Source organism: Asterias rubens, chromosome 16 (genome assembly GCF_902459465.1).
Source record: "Asterias rubens chromosome 16, eAstRub1.3, whole genome shotgun sequence".
Lineage (NCBI taxonomy): Eukaryota > Metazoa > Echinodermata > Asteroidea > Forcipulatida > Asteriidae > Asterias > Asterias rubens.
In genome coordinates this window covers 13,735,944-13,754,136 of record NC_047077.1, presented here as the reverse complement: position 1 = coordinate 13,754,136, position 18,193 = coordinate 13,735,944, and the positions used below count along the sequence as shown (strand labels likewise).

The window sequence follows — 18,193 nt, the reverse complement described above, 5'->3', positions numbered from 1 at the left end:
GAAAAACAAATAAGGGGAAAAAACTCAGTTGAGCTGAGGTAGGAATTGATATTGCTCTTTCAGTCTATACTGTAGGATGGATGGAAACATATACCTTGTACCTATGTTGACAAATATTGCAGAATTATTTTTTGGTAAAGTACATTGAGGTAACACGTTAAAGACACTGGACTCTATTGGTAATTGTCAAAGACAAGTCTTCTCACTTGGTGTATCCAAACATATACATAAAATAACAAACCTGTGAAAATTTGAGCTGAATTGGTCGTTGAAGTTGCGAGTCATCAATGAAAAGAAAAAACACTCCTGTCACACGAAATTGTGTGCTTTCAGATGCTTGATTTCGAGACCTCAAATTCTAAATCTGAGGTCTCGAAGTCAAATTCGTGGAAAATTACTTCTTTACGTCACTTCAGAGGGAGCCGTATCTCAAAATGTGTTATACTCTCACCCTCTACCCATTACTTGTTTCAAGTAAGGTTTTATGCTAATCATTATTTTGAGTAATTACCATTCGTGTTCACTGCCTTTAAGTGTTCCTAACTGAAAAGGCGTGATATAAACCATAATTATACCACATTTCTGTGTACGTGTACCGTGGATAACGTTATGCTACAAAAACAAAACTTAATTTTCAGGCTAAGAAATTGGAAGCATACTATTTTTTATAAAGATAAGGTTGTACCCAAAATCCCAGCGGCTATGACTATGACTAGCAACAGCTACGGCTAGATCGCTGCTTCGTGTATGCATTGAAGTACGTAGTCTTAGCTATAGCCGTAAGCCACTAAAAGCGTACATGTTATGCACATGATTGTCTATCAGTTTACTAGATCCTTACGGCCAAACAATTTATAAACATGCATGCTAATCACGTCAGTTTTTACCAGTATGAAATCTTAAATAGTATTAAAGTTCACAACATGTATTGCTTAGAGGCACTGTACACGTTTGTTAATTGTCAAAGACCAGTGTTTTCACTTGGTGTATCCCATAAAATAACAAGCCTGTGAACATTTTGGGCTCAGTTGGTCATCGAGGTTGCGAGAAAATGATGAAAGAAAAAAACACCCTTGTTGGACGAATTTGTGTGCTTTCAGATTGGAATAAAAAACTTCTAGCTAGAAGTCTTTTAATATTTTGGTGGGAAATTACCTCTTTTTCAAAAACTACGTTATTTCAGGGGGAGTCGTTTCCCACAATGTTGTATACTATCAACAGCTCCCCAATGCTCGTTACCAAGTCAGTTTTTAAGTTAATATTTGTTTTGAGTAATTATCAAACGTATACCCTGCCCTTTAAGGTTTTCCCGGCCAATTTCAGCGAAAATAATTAAATTTAATCAAGACGCATTGAAACTCAAGCATTTCCCTTTTATTTACAAGCTCTTACTGCTGACTATTACAAAATTGAAATAAACGTTGCGGCAAAAGTGAAATTAAGGATTTTACTTTGACGGAGCATTCATTTTGAAAAGAAACTGAATAGGCCGACGATAGTTTAAATGAATAGAATGAATGGAAACTGGCCGGGAAAACTACTTATTGTGTTCAATGGCCAAAAACAAAAATGTGTTTGTTACTTTATTTTTATTATCAAGCTGTATTAATCCAAGTTTGTCAAAATAATATAGTGTAAATAAAATAAATTTCAACATTGAGTGTTATTATTTATGGTATATTATCAGTTGCATGACCCTGAGAATTTAAACAGTTGTAAGAGGTATTTTTACATGGAACTCATTTGCATAATATTAATATACCCTTTAATTGCATTTTATGAAAGGGCAGATATAATGTTTTAATATACTTTGTTTCCTCAAAAACAAACGAGGGTAAACAATGGCGAATTTCAAACTGAAATAATAACTTTTTTTTAGCCTTGCGTTTTTTTATTTTTTTTGTTGGCCTTGCGGTTTTTATTAACTCACACTTAGAGTTGTACCACGTGTTTGCTACGGTAACATTTTTGTGTTACTTTGAATTTTGAACTTTGGAACGAGTCTTATATCTCGTTTTTTCCCCTGTGTTTTGCAAGGAGTAAGTTTGATCCCAAGATACACACCAGATCTTAATTGATAATTAAAACGTGACTTTGCAAAAAATATGAATCAATAGAACTTTGATAGGCCCTGCAACTCGCCTTAAAAAAAATGGCACTCTTGTTGCAAAATCTTTGTGCTTTTAGATGCCCAATAAAAAAAAAGGTTTCATGCATGAAGTGGTTATTTAGTGAGACATTACCTCTTTCTGAAAAAAAAACCTACGTTATGGGAGCCGTTTCTCACAATGTGTTTTACTATAAAACAGTTCTCCGTTTATCAAGTAGGTTTTTATGCTATCAATAACTTTGAGCAATTACCAACAGTGTACTTAAGACGCGTCATCTTTTTCGGCTACTAAACTTCACGTGGTCGCCGGAAATCAAGTCTACGTTTTCCGATTGATCCGATATTCAGACTATAGAGGAAACTGAAATATTGATAATTGGATGACTGGGTCGAAAAAAGGAAGTGTAATTGTAATTTTGGGATAAATTTGTAGCGGTAACACCCTTCGCTAGCAACTAATACAAAAACGTCACTGGGAATGTTTAATGTATTATGCCTATGCATCATTGTTTTGATTACTCTGTCGTGCATTTTCTTTTTAAAGAATGGTTCTTTGAAAGGAATTATTGTGCATAAATTATATAATACTTAAACATGTACACATTTACGTTTGATTTTATCAATAAAAAGAACCTATTCTTCCAAATGTATTGTTCATAAAAATGCCGATGACTGAGGGTCTACTTTCAATAGAGCTGCCAACACAGAAACAGTTGCTGAGCGACACCAGCAGAAAACCGCAAAAACACGTGTGTTGCGATAGCTTGACTTTTATTAGGTTTTTGGTGACTTACAAGTGTTAAAGCTCAATAGTTCTGTGAAATTGCGCCCATAGTTAGCCCATATTTCCGCGGCAAAGGCCTAACCTACAACCAATAAAACCAACAAACCCTCTCAAGTTTTGAGCTTTTCCTAATCCACAGATTATGAAACTCATTGAAGACATTAGTGGAGTTGTCAGTTTGTGAAGGAGCGTTTGGGCAGGAGCTGACGTCGATAGCCCTGACTACTTCAGATGTGTTGTTTCTGTACCTTTTGCATTTGCCTCATCTAGCCGCCATTTTAGAGGTAACGATGACGTAAAAATCGCAACGCAGAGATTTGTACGTGCGGCGCACGGAATGGACCCTTCCCATGAAATATGCTAATCACATTCACGCATGCGTACAGACCCTGTTGGTTGGCAAACGCCATAGAGTTGTGAACTAAGCAGACGCGCAATCGCGTCTGCGTCACGCACCCATTAGCCGTGTACAAAACAGCGCGATGTTCCCTCATTTTGCCAACCAAAACGTTAGTGCGCACGCGCTATGTGCAATTTACATAATTTCATGAGAAGGGTCTATTGGCAAAATGGTCAACCTTCTTCTGACCACTATTGACCCCTTGCACGCGCGTCACGTCCACACGCGGCGACTGATGCCACGCGCAACAAGTTGGTGGTCAATAGTATGGAAATATTGACTGCTATGAGGGGCACAGGTCTGCGAAGAAAGGTCGCGTCGTGAGACGAACGCTAGTCGTACTATATCAATCAATCAATATAATCAATCAATCAATATATCATTTATTTCCACATTCACATCACATGGAGGCATCACCCTAAAAGCCGAGGCTTGTCCGTTACAAGATTACACAACAAAACAGGATAGCAGCACTAAATAGACGAATAAATAAATACTAACTGCTGCGGTAGATAACTACATAAAGGTTATAATGGATATTTACATATCATAGTTGCGTCATTTTCAGAGCGGGCATAGTTAGTTTACGTCATCTCGGCAGAAAAAGGGGGGATAGCTATTTCCATGACTCCATTTTTAACCAATCAGATTAGAAGATTCTATACATGAAGTATATATAATCTCTCTTAATATATATGCATGACGTCATAATTATTACACAAAGTTAGGCTATGAGCGCAAGTCCCCCATGACGTGCAGTCAGGCTGCGCCCATCGCCTCGTTTTGGGTTAGTATTGTGACCTACCTCATGCCTAAAAATGCGCACATCACTGAATAACACACATTGACATTGACCACCAAAATGGCCCATCCAAGATTATTCTGATGATGACGTCAGGTCAATTGGGTCAATAAGTGGGGGCGCTCAAGACTTAAATGGTCAACAGCTCCCCAGTGCTCCCAGTAATTTTTTTTCCAATGATTATTAACGTGTGGAGGTAAAACCAAAAGTATACCATTCCCCTGGAAACGTGCCTAAAAAAAAATGATAATAATAATAATCGAATACAAATTTTATTTGAAAACATTTAAATAGAAATCTTTCTATCTATTCTGTTTTCCAAGACACTGTGCACTCTGAACTACTTTAAATAATCCTCAAGTGGATCGTATTAGTAAAAGTCATGTGGAAAAACGCATGACTGTTTAGCGGAAACATTGCGAGCCCAAACGGTGACTGGCAGGTCCTACATATATATATACATTTTCCATCTTAGCATAATTCAAGACTTCCTGTGCCGTCTATTTTAAGGCAGTTGAACTTCTCAGCTCGTTAAAGGGTGGTTGACCATTACTGTATTAAACCAGACGGATGTTTCCATATCCCGCTTAGTAGAACCACTGGCTTGTCGTTTTACATTAAATAGTGCCCTATTAAGGCCATCAAGGGGAGAACTAGTTGCTACCTTCACTTCAAGATTTATCGATAAACTTATTTTAATTTATTCAAAGGAACTTTTGGGCAGCGCCCTCAATTGGTGCTATTTTTTCACTCACCATTTTGGATTGGTGCCTGATGCACTATGCACTACACATGTATGTGGACTTGGACACTAGATTTTTCTCACCATGTTAAAGCATGTTCATGTTGGAAAGTAAGGCTGGAGTTTTCCCTCGATTTATAACCTCGATTCTAAAGTTTAATGAAGTTTGAGTTTCAGAATATTATAGATTCCCATCTATAGATTGTTTCCTTCATTCTACATTGAGAAGTGCACCATAAGATTTAGCTGTGATTTTGAGAATAATTGGACGCCAAACAGTGTAAGTTCAATTTCATTTTCTTTTGATAAATTCACGTGGAGACTCTAAATCGAAGTATATTACTGCAAGCTTTGTGGTAAGCTTAATTTATTTTTATAATATTTATTTTCTAAATCCTGTTGTATTTTGTATTTTATTTGTGCAGGTTTCAAACCCTTCCCTGAACCAAAAGGAGTTGGTAAATGCGAACAACTGTGTGTCACAGGCTTTTTCTTCCAACTTCTGAATTCCGACTACTGGGCACTTTCAAAGAGCTGATTAAAAGAAAACACCGGCTTCGTTGGGCTATTTGGGCTACACAATACACTAAGATTTGACTCCAAATGTCTTCCAGGAAAGGAGAAGAGCAGTACAGCAACCGTTTACAGAAATTTAATATTATGATTCTACACAACTAAATTAGGTAAACGATGAGCCGGTGTGTCCCTTTAAGTAAATCACAAGCTTAACTTTTTTCTGCTACAGAAATGAGCAGAATACCAGTCAAAATGGTTGATGTATCATGGTAGTTTGGCTCGTAAACTGATTTTGCCAAGGATATGTTTGTGCTCAGCATACTTATGCGCTTATAAGCAACTCCATGAATTTGGCAATGGGCCCAATTCCAAAGCTGCTTAAGCAGAAGGTATGTTTTAACAACTTTCTGCGTAGCAGAAATTAGCAGGACACCAGTCAATTGTTTTAATATGAAATGGTATTTTGGCTGGTAACTTATTTTTGCTGAGCATATTTTTTTGTGCTTAGCACATTTGAGTGCTTAGCAGCTCCATGAACTTGGGCCCTGGCCTGAGTAGACAACGTGAACTGATTTTTCCAATCGCCCTCATTTTCAGGATGTGTGATTAGGGAGCCAATGCAACAGGTGTTTTGGCAGACTCTCAAGCCTCCCCTGAAGAACAGCGAGCTGTAATTTAATTTTGTCTCCAAATTCCTTGAAAAAAATTGTCTTTGAAATAATTGGACAATTTATTTGTCCTTCGATGCCTTTACAAGCACGGCCAAAATCAAGTTCAATCGTGGAAAGCAGGTGTAGCAAGGGCCCCACATGGCAAACTCTTGCTTGCATATAATTGACAAGCTCAATTTGTTAAATTTTGTCTTCACATTCTCCGAAAGTTTGTACGCTTCATGTACTGAATCACTTTAAACCTTCCGGTTGCATTAGGTCACTCCAGCATGAGAGGCTGTTAGTCACAGAGTGACGGCTAGCTACCACTTCCTTACAGAAACATTTACCGCTACAAAACAACCAACCGTCTTCATGTTGTGCTTGAAATCTTTTGAAAATCCGCACTGCAGTTTATATACAGTCGAACGGAAGTCCATTAAGTTTGACCGTGTACGTACAGGTACAGTAACATAACCACACGTACAGGTACTTGCTTTCGGAACCAGTGTTTTCATTGGGTACAACGATGTCATTGGATAAAAGTGCAGTGACGAAGCTACATTTTGATTGGTCGTAGGTGAAGTGGGTACAGCTGATACCCAACATCAACTCGGTCGGTCCAATCAAACACAAAATGGAAAGCTTATACACTCGGTCGTCTGCATGTATAGCGTTCATATGTGTATGTTGTGCAGTTCTTGCATGTATTATGTTGGCATGTAGGATTCGACTGGGTGTGAACTATTTGTAGATGAAAGGTGATTATTAACGGGGATTGACCTTAGCCTTTAGTCAAGGCGCACGCGGCACATCGGATAGCACGCACAGCCCCAAAAATGTTACGGCGAAAAAAGACTATCACCTAGAGCGGCCAAGCCGCGAGCGCCTTTACCAACTCATTTTGGGGGCCTATGTTTTTCTTTACATTTTTGCCAACGATTTAGGTGGGAGAAAATGTAACGAATTTGCATCGAACGTCCTTGTGACGTCATGCAAGTAAATGTGGCTTCTTATTTGCCAGCAACTCACCACGCTAATGCATTATACATTACATTTTTCTCCCACCAAAATCGTTGGCAAATGTAAAGAAAAACATAAGGCCCCAAAACGAGTTGGTAAAGGCGCTTCGCGGCTTCGCCGCTCGCGGTAATAGTCTTTTTTCGTGCGTTTTATTTTGGGGTTGTGCGTGCCATCCGTTGTGCCGCGTGCGCCTTGACTAAAGGCTAGGATTGACCTAGGCCTAGATACAATATACAACTAATCTTTGGAAATTTCAAGTTTCATTTCGAAAGGTGGTAGCGTTTTTGAGGTATCTTAGACAATCTGGAGCGTGTTAAAGGCAGTGGACACTATTGGTAATTGTCAAAGTGTGTCACTTGGTGTATCTCAACATATTATGCATAAAATAACAAACCTGTGAAAATTTGAGCTCAGTCGGTCATCCACCTTGCGAGATAATAATGAAAGAAAAAAACACGCTTGTCACACGAAGTTGAGTGCGTTTATGGTTGATTTCGAGACCTCAAGTTCTAAATCTGAGGTCTCGAAATCAAATTCATGGAAAATTACTCCTTTCTCGAAAACTATGGCACTTCAGAGGGAGCCGTTTCTCACAATGTTTTATACCCACAACCTCTCCCCATTACTCGTCACCAAGAAAGGTTTTATGCTTAAATAATTATTTTGAGTAATTACCAATAGTGTCCACTGCCTTTATAACGCCGGAAGAATAATCCGTAATACATAATCTCATAAACGTTTCAGGCATTAAACGTATAAGACTCGTTTTACAGTGACGATTTTGTATTGTTTGGCATCGTTAGTTTTTGATTTAACATTGTCACTGATTACGAACTACTGAGAACAGACGTGTGGATCAGTTGTAGGAACTAACCCATGGACCTCATCGCAAATACCAATTGGCAAGCGCAGACTGTTGAATGAGGTGCATTGTGGGATAGATATGGATCAAATTTGGAAACCAGCTAGACCACAATGCACCTAATTCCAAGCTTAACGCGCGCGCCCCAGTATTTGCGAAAAGGTCTAGACCTTTTCCTTTTCGCAAATACTGGGGCGCGCGCGTTAAGCTTGGAATTAGGTGCATTGTGGTCTAGCTGGTTTCCAAATTTGATCCATATCTATCCCACAATGCACCTCATTCAACAGTCTGCGCTTGCGCATTGGTATTTGCGATAAGGTCTATTCCACTCAAGCTAGTCGACACTGCGCCCTCTAACGACTAGTACAAAACATAAGGGTGCGTTCGTTTAGCTTCCCTGGGTCGGCCCCGGTCTGCCCCGGTACGTTCGAATAGCTTTGACGGGGCTCACCCGGGTCAGCCCCCAGTGCCCCGCTTGTGGAGTGGATCACTTAGGGGTGACCTGAGGTGCATGCCGTCACCACAAGAGGGCGAGTGTTGTCACCACAAGAGGGCGAGTGTGATCGTTCGATTAGCTCTTGTCGGGGGCTCAACCGAGTGAGCACCGCGGGGTCGACCCAGGGAAGCTAGTCGAACGCACACATAGCGTCGCAAATCAAGACTTAGACTTTGCCCTTGTATTTATCCGCAATGATAAAGACAGGTCCCTGCTGGCAGATCCAGTGATTCAATTGAATACAAAGTATATAATTAGATAAACGTAAAGTGACATGAGCTTTCCATAATTGTGTGTAAAGGGAAAAGTGAAATCATACATGTAGCTCTGTGTAAACTGATCCGGAGTTGAGAACATTATGACCACACACAAAAAACCGTTTTGATGGAAGAAAACATATGTGCATCATTTTAATATAATGTTTGGGGACAAGCACAGTTAATAGCAAACAATATACACTGCTGTCTGGCATTTTCACGAGCCTCGAAGTTTGACGTCAGATGTCCAGTTTATATCGCGTGTAGAAAATTCACCAGTCTTTGACAGTAGAGGGCAGAAATGAGAAAAACAAAAAATGAGTTAGGAATAAATGTAACTTACCAAACATTTCTATGATATTCAGAGGATGCTTTATACGAAATCAAAATAATAATCCGAGAAGCAGTTCATGCACTTTTCTTTTTGCATGATGTATGAATACAACAATGGGTGCGTTCGATTAGCTTTCCTGGGTCGACCCCGCAGTGCTCACCCTGGTGAACCCCAGGTTCGAATCCTTACAGGGTAGTATTTTTTGTTTTAACCAAAAATTCCCTTCTCCAGGTGAGAACTTCTTTCTCTGATGTATTTTCTTCAGCGGCCCTGTGGCCCAACGGATAAGGCATCTGACTACGAATCAGGGGATTCCAGGTTCGAATCCTGGCAGGGTCGTATGTTTTGTTTTAATTTAAACCCCATGCCATTCTCTTAAAGAGACTTCGAAAAAGATGCTTGATTTCGAGACCTCAAATTCTAAATCTGAGTTCTCGAAATCAAATTCGTGGAAAATTACTTCTTTCACGATAACTAAGCCACTTCAGAGGGAGCCGTTTCTCACAATGTTTTAAACTATCAACATCTCCCCATTGCTCGTTACCAAGTAAGGTTTTATGCTAATAAATACTTTGAGTAAATACCAGTGTTCACTGCCTTTAAAAAACGTAAGCCCTTTCATTGCTGGTTGTTTCTGTTAGCAACTATATCCTTTTCAATCCTATGATTAGGTTGATTTATCAAGTCCAACCCTGACATTAAGGCCAATAAAGTTAAACTAGTTACTGGCTCTATAAAGCCACCATTCTCCCTTCCTGACATGGTGGGAGACGTTTCCATGGTTTCCATTGTCGTTCAAAAAAGCAATTAACTACTCAGTTTGTAAATAATTTCGGTTAAAGAAACAATCGCACGGCACTAGTCTGATGACCTTTTTTGTGTGGTAATTTATTATTATAATTTCAGCAAATATTGCTTTTCATTTAGACTATAGCGGGGCTATGGTGGCGAAGGGGTAAGTGGATAACATGTATCTTAGCCCCACTTCAATAAATGAATCCTTACAAAAAGTGTTGGATTAATAGTTCTCATTCAAAAGGAAGGTACACGTTTGGTAATTACTCAAAACAAATATTAACTTAAAAACTGACTTGGTAACGAGCATTGGAGAGCTGTTGATGGTATAAAACATTGTGGGAAACGTCTCCCTCTGAAGTAAAGTAGTTTTGAGAAAGAGGTAATTTTTCACTAAAATAATAAAAGACTTCTAGCCAGAAGTCTTTTATTCCTATCTGAAAGCACACAAATTCGTCCAACAAGGGTGTTTTTCTTTCATCATTTTCTCGCAACTCCGACGACTGTGCGGCACCTAAATGTAGCCCGAGCCCTTAATGTAGCCTGACCTAAATGTAGCCCCAAACATGTACCTAAGACGACCAATTGAGCTCAAATGTGCACAGGCTTGTTATTTTATGCTTATGATGGGAAACACCAAGTGAGGACACTGGTCTTTGACAATTACCAAACGTGTACCTTGCCTTTAATGCAAATATCTTAATTTATCATTTACATTAATAAATCAATATTCAATTACAAAATATGTTTTTTTTTAAATATAAGCACAAATAATAAGAAGAAACAGTAAGTATATAGGATTTGAGGCATTGCATGATGATATCATTATATATTTGGTTTGCAGTAACAACATGTGTGTATCTACTTACCAGTAAGAGTCTGTTCTTTAGAGAACTATCTTGCTTAATCCTACTACCGCGGAGTAGATTGTTCGGGTGTTCGGGAGACTTCTCAGTTCTGAAAAGAACTGTCCTGCTTATTAACTATATTACCTGGGCGGATGGTATAGATATAGGCTGGGACTACTATTTTAGTTTAACCATTTAGCCACTGGACCGCCCAGCCACCTAAAGCGATACACTGTATTATGCGGTAGGAGGAAACCTCGCTATAACTTTTGTTTGTAGACAATAAGAAACATCAAAATACCACTAGGTATTCAATAGTAGGCCTAACGCATTGGTGAATCCATCTAGTTGTAGATAGATCATTATTATTTTCCTTTTCGCAAATACTGGGGCTAATGATGATGAAATAATTTTAGCACTTACCAAACAAAACGCTTATTAGTAAACACAGAGGAAACTGTATTTATCATTCATGGTGATATTGTCGAAAACTTATGCCTTCGCAAATAATCAGCATTGAGCCAGATAAAAGCCTTGAAAAGCTATTGTATCCATTTTATCATTATACACAAATGATCGCCATAAATATTACCGTAGGGGTTTTTATTGTTCCCCAATGAGGACTTGTACAAATATTACCGAAAGGGTCAAATATTGTGCGTTTAATTATAAATAATAAGCCTTGGCTATCTTTAACAAATTTGAACTACGATTTAATAAAAGTTACTGAAAGAATCTTGGAAAGAAAAACGAAATTATTTCGGCAAACTCAGGCGGTGCAGGGACTAGAGGGTTTATAGGATCGTAATTAACTGTACTACCGCGGAGTCAATTCTCGGGTTGGTCTCAACGTTTCGACTAGCTTTCTCTAGTCATCGTCAGGAAAAAAGAAGTAGCCATAATTGTTGTTATTCTATTCTAATACAATGATATAAATTCTGAGAGATGTAATGGAACTATGTGAGCAGAGCAAACAAGGTACACCGAGCATCTCGTGTAACTTTCTAATTTGTAGGGTTTTTCTTAATATCTGGAAAAGCTGCAGTGCTTTAAAAACTGATCAAACTAATTAAAATATGTACTAATTAAATGGTTTCAACTCTGCAGCAACTAATTTATGGAAACATCACTTGCGAAATTGAGCATTCGTCACTTCCTGGTGCACAAATCTCCGCCATTTTAGAACTTTGATACGCCTCTCTTAATTTTATTCATGAGTACGTCACAATTCTAATCCAAAACGAGGCCGTAGTAGCAGGCACTGCAAGTGGTAGCGGACGTGCGCCTATAGCCTCATTTTGGGTAAGAATTATGACATCATGCATGAATATTAAGAGAGGTGTATTAAAACTGCGAAACCGGGGTGTCCACGCATGCCTATTTTTTCGGATTGTAGCTCCCGTGTATTGCGAGTGATAACGGTTTGTTAAGGGCTCTTAATTTTTTTCCCAGGTAACCAAAAGAACGTAGATAATTATACCTAGTAAACACATCACAACAAGAAGCCGCTAGCACGTCTCAAGCTGGTTTTGCAAAATCACTATCTGTTCGGTTTTGGACGACTTTCACCGAGCATGGATTCAGTGGTGAAGACATTTTCGCGTGATATTGTTCCCCTTTTTCTGGTACTCACTCTGGCCGTGATTTTCTACGTCCTGCCCCTGAATGGAGAGATGTGTTCTACAATGACCTCTGCAAGTGATGGAGAAAACTTTGCGGCTTTGCAGAAGAGAGCATTTTCCAGTTTCAGATCAACCTGTCGCAGAGAGTCACCCGAACAGAGTAAGTTCTGTTTTTATTTACCGCCTTTGTCGATAATAAAACCGTTGTATTAAAGGCAGTTGACACTTTTGGTAATTGTCAAAGACTAGTCTTCCCACTTGGTGTATCTCAACATATGCATAAAATAAAGAACCTGTGAAAATTTGAGCTCAATTGGTCTTCGAAGTTGCAAGATAATAGTAATAGAAAAAACACTCCTGGCACACGAAGTTGTGTGCGTTTAGATTGTCGATTTTAAGACCTCAAATTCTAAATCTGAGGTCTCGAAATCAAATTCGTAGAAAATTATTACTTCTTTCTCGAAAACTACGTCACTTCGGAGGGAGCTGTTTCTCACAATGTTTTATACTACCAACATCTCCCCATTACTCGTCACCAAGTAAGGCTATGCTAAATAATTATTTTGAGTAATTACCAAAAGTGTCCACTGCCTTTAACAGCGAAAAATTAAATTGTAATAATTTCTTCATTATCGTGTTAGGTGAAACAGTTACAACAAAACCACTGTGAGTTTTATTACCCGGGAAAAAGTGCAGATTACACTTCATAATAATAATAACAGTATTTATAAAGCCCCAAATTGCCAAAGGATACGTGCCGTCCAGTGTTTCAAAGTTTCTGTCACGTCTTTGTGCCGTTAAAAAAAAAAATTCGTTGTTGAGGTCACTTAAGGCCTACGTTGCTGTAACCTAGTGTTGTTTATGTATTACAGGCACTGGTCACCTTTGGTAACTGTCAAAGACCAGTATTCTCACTTGGTGTATCCAAACGTATGCATAAAATAACAAACCCGTGAAACATTGAGCTCAATTGGTCGTCGAAGTTGCGAGAGAAAAATATAAGAAAAGAAACCCTTGTTGCACAAGTTGTGCGCTTTCAATTCTAAAGTGTCGAAATCAAATTCCAATATTTTGTGAGAAACTATTTCTTTCTCAAAAACTCAGTTACTTCAGAGGAGGAGGATCTAGTGTAGACGCGGTGAGAGACTCTTACCATCACCTATTGTGATGACCATCTTGGAATGTCAGCTGTAAATTGTGAACAATTAACTCCAAAACCCCAGTGTAGTTTAAAGGCCTATAGTAAGTTCTTTTGTGTACGCCTGTTGAGCAGGCCATCCTTTTACATGTGTGCTTAGCCGTATAAAACCAAATGCAGACAATAAGTCACCCTCACTCTTCTCCAGCTTTTGGAACAGAAAGGTTGGATCTCTCTAACTTGTAGTCATCCTCCATGTAGTCGTAGTATTTATTAAGGTTAATTTATTTTGGTTGTCCAAAGGCTGATTGGAAACTGAATTGGTAGTACACTACTCCTTTACAGCAACCTTTCAGCTGGAAGACACCGTTGTTTTCACCATTAAATCTCTGTTTGGACTTATTGACTGTGATGCCATAAAGTGTATCACTAAAATCAACACCCGCAGTGTAGACGTTACCACATACCATGGAGAAATTCCTCCATGCACATACCATCACTATACCAGAACTCAAGCTCTTAAGTACACGCCAATTCATTTATTTCCTCGGTTATGGAGCAAATTGCCTTCATATATAAAAGACTCACTTACTCCAGATAATTTGAATGTTTTTTTTGTAACAATTATCTGCTTATTATCATGACCTTCAATCTCAACAAACCATATAATTGCTAGCTCTGTTTTTAGACCCATTTATTTTTCTCTCATTGCTTACATATATTTTTGTTTTGTATATTAAATGTTTATTTGTTTTTTACTTTATTGATTAATTGATTGATTGTTTGATTGATTGATTCATTTAGATTTATTAATTCTTTTTTGATGTATTTACGTCGGATAAGGAGATTGTTTGTTTTAACATTTTTCCGTTGCGTGTGTTCTTATTTTATGTATTTGTTTATTTATTCGGCAACTGATTTTGCTATTTATCTATTTATCCATATTATATCCATCCAATCATTGAATTATTTATTACTTTATTTCTTGTTTACATCTACTTGTCTGTTTGTTTATTTGTTTATTTGTTCGTCTATTAAGTTATATTTTATAAAATATGATTGAGTGAATGAATGAATGGGTGGATAGATATATGGATGAGTGCATATGTAAAAAGGAAATTTGTTTTGTATTCATTCATTCAACTATTTATTTGCTTGTCTAATTTCTTTTTTTCTTTCTTTTTTTCTTTTTCTGTTTGGTTGTTTTGATTGCTTTATTCATACTCAATCATCCTTTTATTGATGTAAAAGTATTTGTAATGGAAGGGAGACAGTTTTATTAACTTTTTCGTTGCTTGTGTGGTTGTTTTATCAATTTGTCTATTTACTTAGTTATTTACTTATTCTTTGTTTCCATCCGTATAATTATTGATTTTTTTTTTACAAGGACCTTTCTAAATTTTTATTCATTTATTTGTTGATACTTTTTATTTCATTTATTTATTTAATTATTTATTTTGCTTGTCTAATTTCTGGTGTTTGTGTTTGGTTTTGTTATTAAAAGTTGCGCTTTGTGTATACAGGTTATTATTTATTTTACATACTGTCTGTTTGTATTTGTTATTTTTTTAATTGCCAAATAAAGAATAAGAATAGGAATTAGGATATAAAGTAATATCTCTTAATAATTAAATATAAATAGTAGTTAAGTAATTATATTTGTGAGATCTAAAATATTTGAATGAAGTCAAAGCTGACCACAGCGCCGCCAAATGAGGCCTAAAATAAAGTGTATATAAGTGTAACTACCCTTTACTGTCAAACTCTCCCATTACTCGTTTAACAAGTACGGTTTTATGCTAATCATTATTTGGAGTAATTACCAATAATGTACACTGCCTTTAAACAATGCGGAACGATCATACACTTGTCTTCCAAGTTTAAATATTTACAATGAGCCTGGAGCAGACATTAAAAACCAGATATGAAGCACTTTTTTCTTTTTTTTTTCCCTCAAGAATAATCGAACAAGTCAAAACAGATTGGAAAACATAAATTCACCGACTTCTGAACAACTGGTTTGATGGTATGTCAATTCAAACTGAGTGGTTGATATACATGCATTATCGCTTTACACAACTCGGGTTTTTGTTTTCTTTACTTTATTCCCGGTTGTTTAAGGCCTTCAACTCTCCTATATTTCAGACTGTGGTCAACTTACGCGTCGGTTTAACGTCATGGAGCTTCAAATGCCGATGACGTCACCGGTGCGACTAGAGTTCAATGTTACATTTGGTACCTTTATAGGGGTGCATTTCACCCCAGTTGGTCCTGATGCAGTTCAATCTTTAGTCGAGTTTGGTAAGTACAGAAACAGATGAAACTCTATATAAATTACAATGTTCCCCCTGACTGTGTATAGTTTCTGTGTAATTTTCAGCATTTACATGTAGGTATGTAATTTTATCTTTTTAGTGTAAAGAGTAATTTTTCAGATCCTTTAGTTGTACCATGTTGTACATGTATTTAGTATTTGTAATGGTTTCTCGACCCAGGGAAGCTAAACGAACGCACCCATTGTTTGACGTTCACGTTCACCCGTGTTTGCTCGTGGAACGTGCAGCTAAGGTCGTGTCTGAACTAGCGGCTAATACAGCCACGGCTACGACTAGGTTTTCACGTCACCATGCGTTGAGGTACAGTACGTCCTTATAACATCCATAGCCGTATAGTCGCCAATTTGGATTCGGCCAAAACTTGTTTATACAACAACAAGCACAACGTGTACTGAAGGGTTTTAATCAATTGGTTGCAGGTATGTACCATGGCCATGCTTTCATTGCTTCAAGGGAAACACCGTCTCATAAACGGGTTCGTCAGCCTTACACTTCTGATGAAGACTACGTCGGAGTACCAATCATCGTGACATACGATAACGGTCGCTTCGAGGTGGCAATCCAAGGGGTGCCAGACTCTACCTATGCCTACGACGCCCAATCCCCACCTCAGCCCAGCTGGTTTATTTGGTTTTTTAACTCTGATGAGGCTGAATTAAATTTCACTGACCCATCATGTATAAATGATTTCAATCCTAAGTACACGAAATACCTACGTATTCAACCCTAAGTACACGAAAAAAGCCCAAAATGAAGGGGAAATTGTGCAAACTTTAGAGACCTGGGTGCGTTCGATTAGCTTCCCTGGGTCGACCCCGAGGTGCTCACTCGGGTGAGCCCCCAACAAGAGCTAATCGAACGATAAATTAACCCCACGTGGTGACGCCAGTGTGAGGCTGACCCGGTGGCTAATTGTTTTTTTTTCCCAAACGACATTGCATTGATTTGGTAAAAGAGCAGGCCAATTTCATTATGAAGTAATTTTGACGGAAAGAGCCAATTTTGACGGAAAAGTGAAAACAAATAATATTGCAATGTCGTTTGAAATAAATATCGCACCCGGGTGAGCCCCTGGCATAACTTCAAAGCTATTCGAAACGTACCGGCGGCAGACCGGGGTCGACCCAGGGAAGCTTTTCGAACGCAACCAATGTGAACAAATTCATGATGTTTAAGTTTCTTTTTATTTAAAGGGATGCTGCAGTGAATTAAAATAAAACAGTTAATTTTGCTGTCATTTATTTCTGATATAATATGTATTGAACATCAATAAAATGTGTTTTGTTTATTCCCGACATATCTGACTTGCGTAATCAGCGAATAAGTCATGCCCTCCCCTTTTGTGGATTGTTACCGCCCCTACCATCGACGTCACTTCGGGAATCCAAACATATCGTCGGCAAAAAGAGTCTGGTCCCTAACTATACGCGCCTAGGTACCAGGCCACACAGTGCACACGTCTCTGCACACAGCCAGGGGTTAGGGGGGCCCGACGGCTCGGGTTACCGACATGACGTCACGTGTTGAATGTCATGTTGAATCGTGTAAATGAATAAAAAAAAAAAAAACACTGCAGCCACCCTTTTACTGGTTTACATGTGTTGTTGGAAGTTGGCATTATTTTGTATTCTCTCTACGGAAATATGGTGGAATTTAAATCAAATAAAATGGTTTTTAAACAACGTAAAAACGTAGGGGCATTGTGGTTGAAGCGCTTTATTCGTGAGAACTCAAAGCATGCAGAGATTGACAGTGTAGGTAATAATGTTGTTAACAAAAATATATAGGCATATTAAAACGGAAACTGTATAAAATGTTGTTTGTTTTACAAATTGTATTTGATTGACAATTTACAATTATTGAAAACTGATACAAAAATGTTGATAGGAAGAAGCTACAAATAAGTAGTAAATGTGTGGGGACAACCATCTGTAGGGTCGGTAAATAGACTTCCCACAGTGCGGTTTATGTTCGAGTTGGCAGGCGCGATTACAGAGTTGGAGCGGTGACGGCGCCACCACGCGGCGGCAGGCAAACACTGTCTGTGTGCCTGGTGTACGTGTTGGTGCGGCCAAGGCCAATTCCAACTGTAAACCAGGTATGGATTTCTTTATTTTAATCAGTAAAATCGGGACAGAAATTTGTTTAGCATGATAATATAACTTTATAGTTTGTACTCACAGGTTTAGAGATTTTAGAAACTAGCTCGAGGCCTCGTAATAATATTCAGTTTGTTAACTTTTATCCAAGATGGCGCCGCCCAAGTCACGTTAGCTTTATGCCAAGACGGGTCACTAAATTGGTCACTGGTGTTCACTCTTTCACTTAATTGTAATTTTGCGCTATAAAAAAAACTGAGCGTTATTACGAACTATTATAATCGTGATTTTAAAAATATTTAACAACGTCAAGTAGTTACAGTTGTTTTCTGACTATTTAAATACAATATTATTTAATCGTTTCGAAGGAAGATGTATT

The 18,193-nt window shown here is 38.1% G+C and overlaps 1 protein-coding gene and 1 non-coding gene across 4 annotated transcripts; both read left to right on the top strand.

The window, feature by feature from the left end:
* Window positions 1–9,242: 9,242 nt before the first annotated feature.
* Window positions 9,243–9,315, top strand: Trnar-acg. Its single transcript has one exon. It is a non-coding gene; the product is annotated as a tRNA-Arg (tRNA).
* Window positions 9,316–13,520: 4,205 nt separating this feature from the next.
* Window positions 13,521–16,700, top strand: LOC117300885. Of its 3 annotated transcripts, none has more exons than XM_033784741.1 (3): window positions 13,521–13,603; window positions 15,525–15,680; window positions 16,135–16,700. In XM_033784741.1, exons 2-3 carry the CDS (start codon window positions 15,557–15,559, stop codon window positions 16,443–16,445), a joined length of 435 nt encoding a protein of 144 aa, XP_033640632.1. In that variant the 5' UTR covers window positions 13,521–13,603; window positions 15,525–15,556; the 3' UTR covers window positions 16,446–16,700. The 3 variants fall into 3 exon arrangements, with proteins under 3 accessions (XP_033640632.1, XP_033640633.1, XP_033640634.1); XM_033784742.1 differs by having other exon boundaries at window positions 13,591–13,657; XM_033784743.1 differs by lacking the exon at window positions 13,521–13,603 and adding an exon at window positions 15,248–15,405.
* Window positions 16,701–18,193: the final 1,493 nt, after the last annotated feature.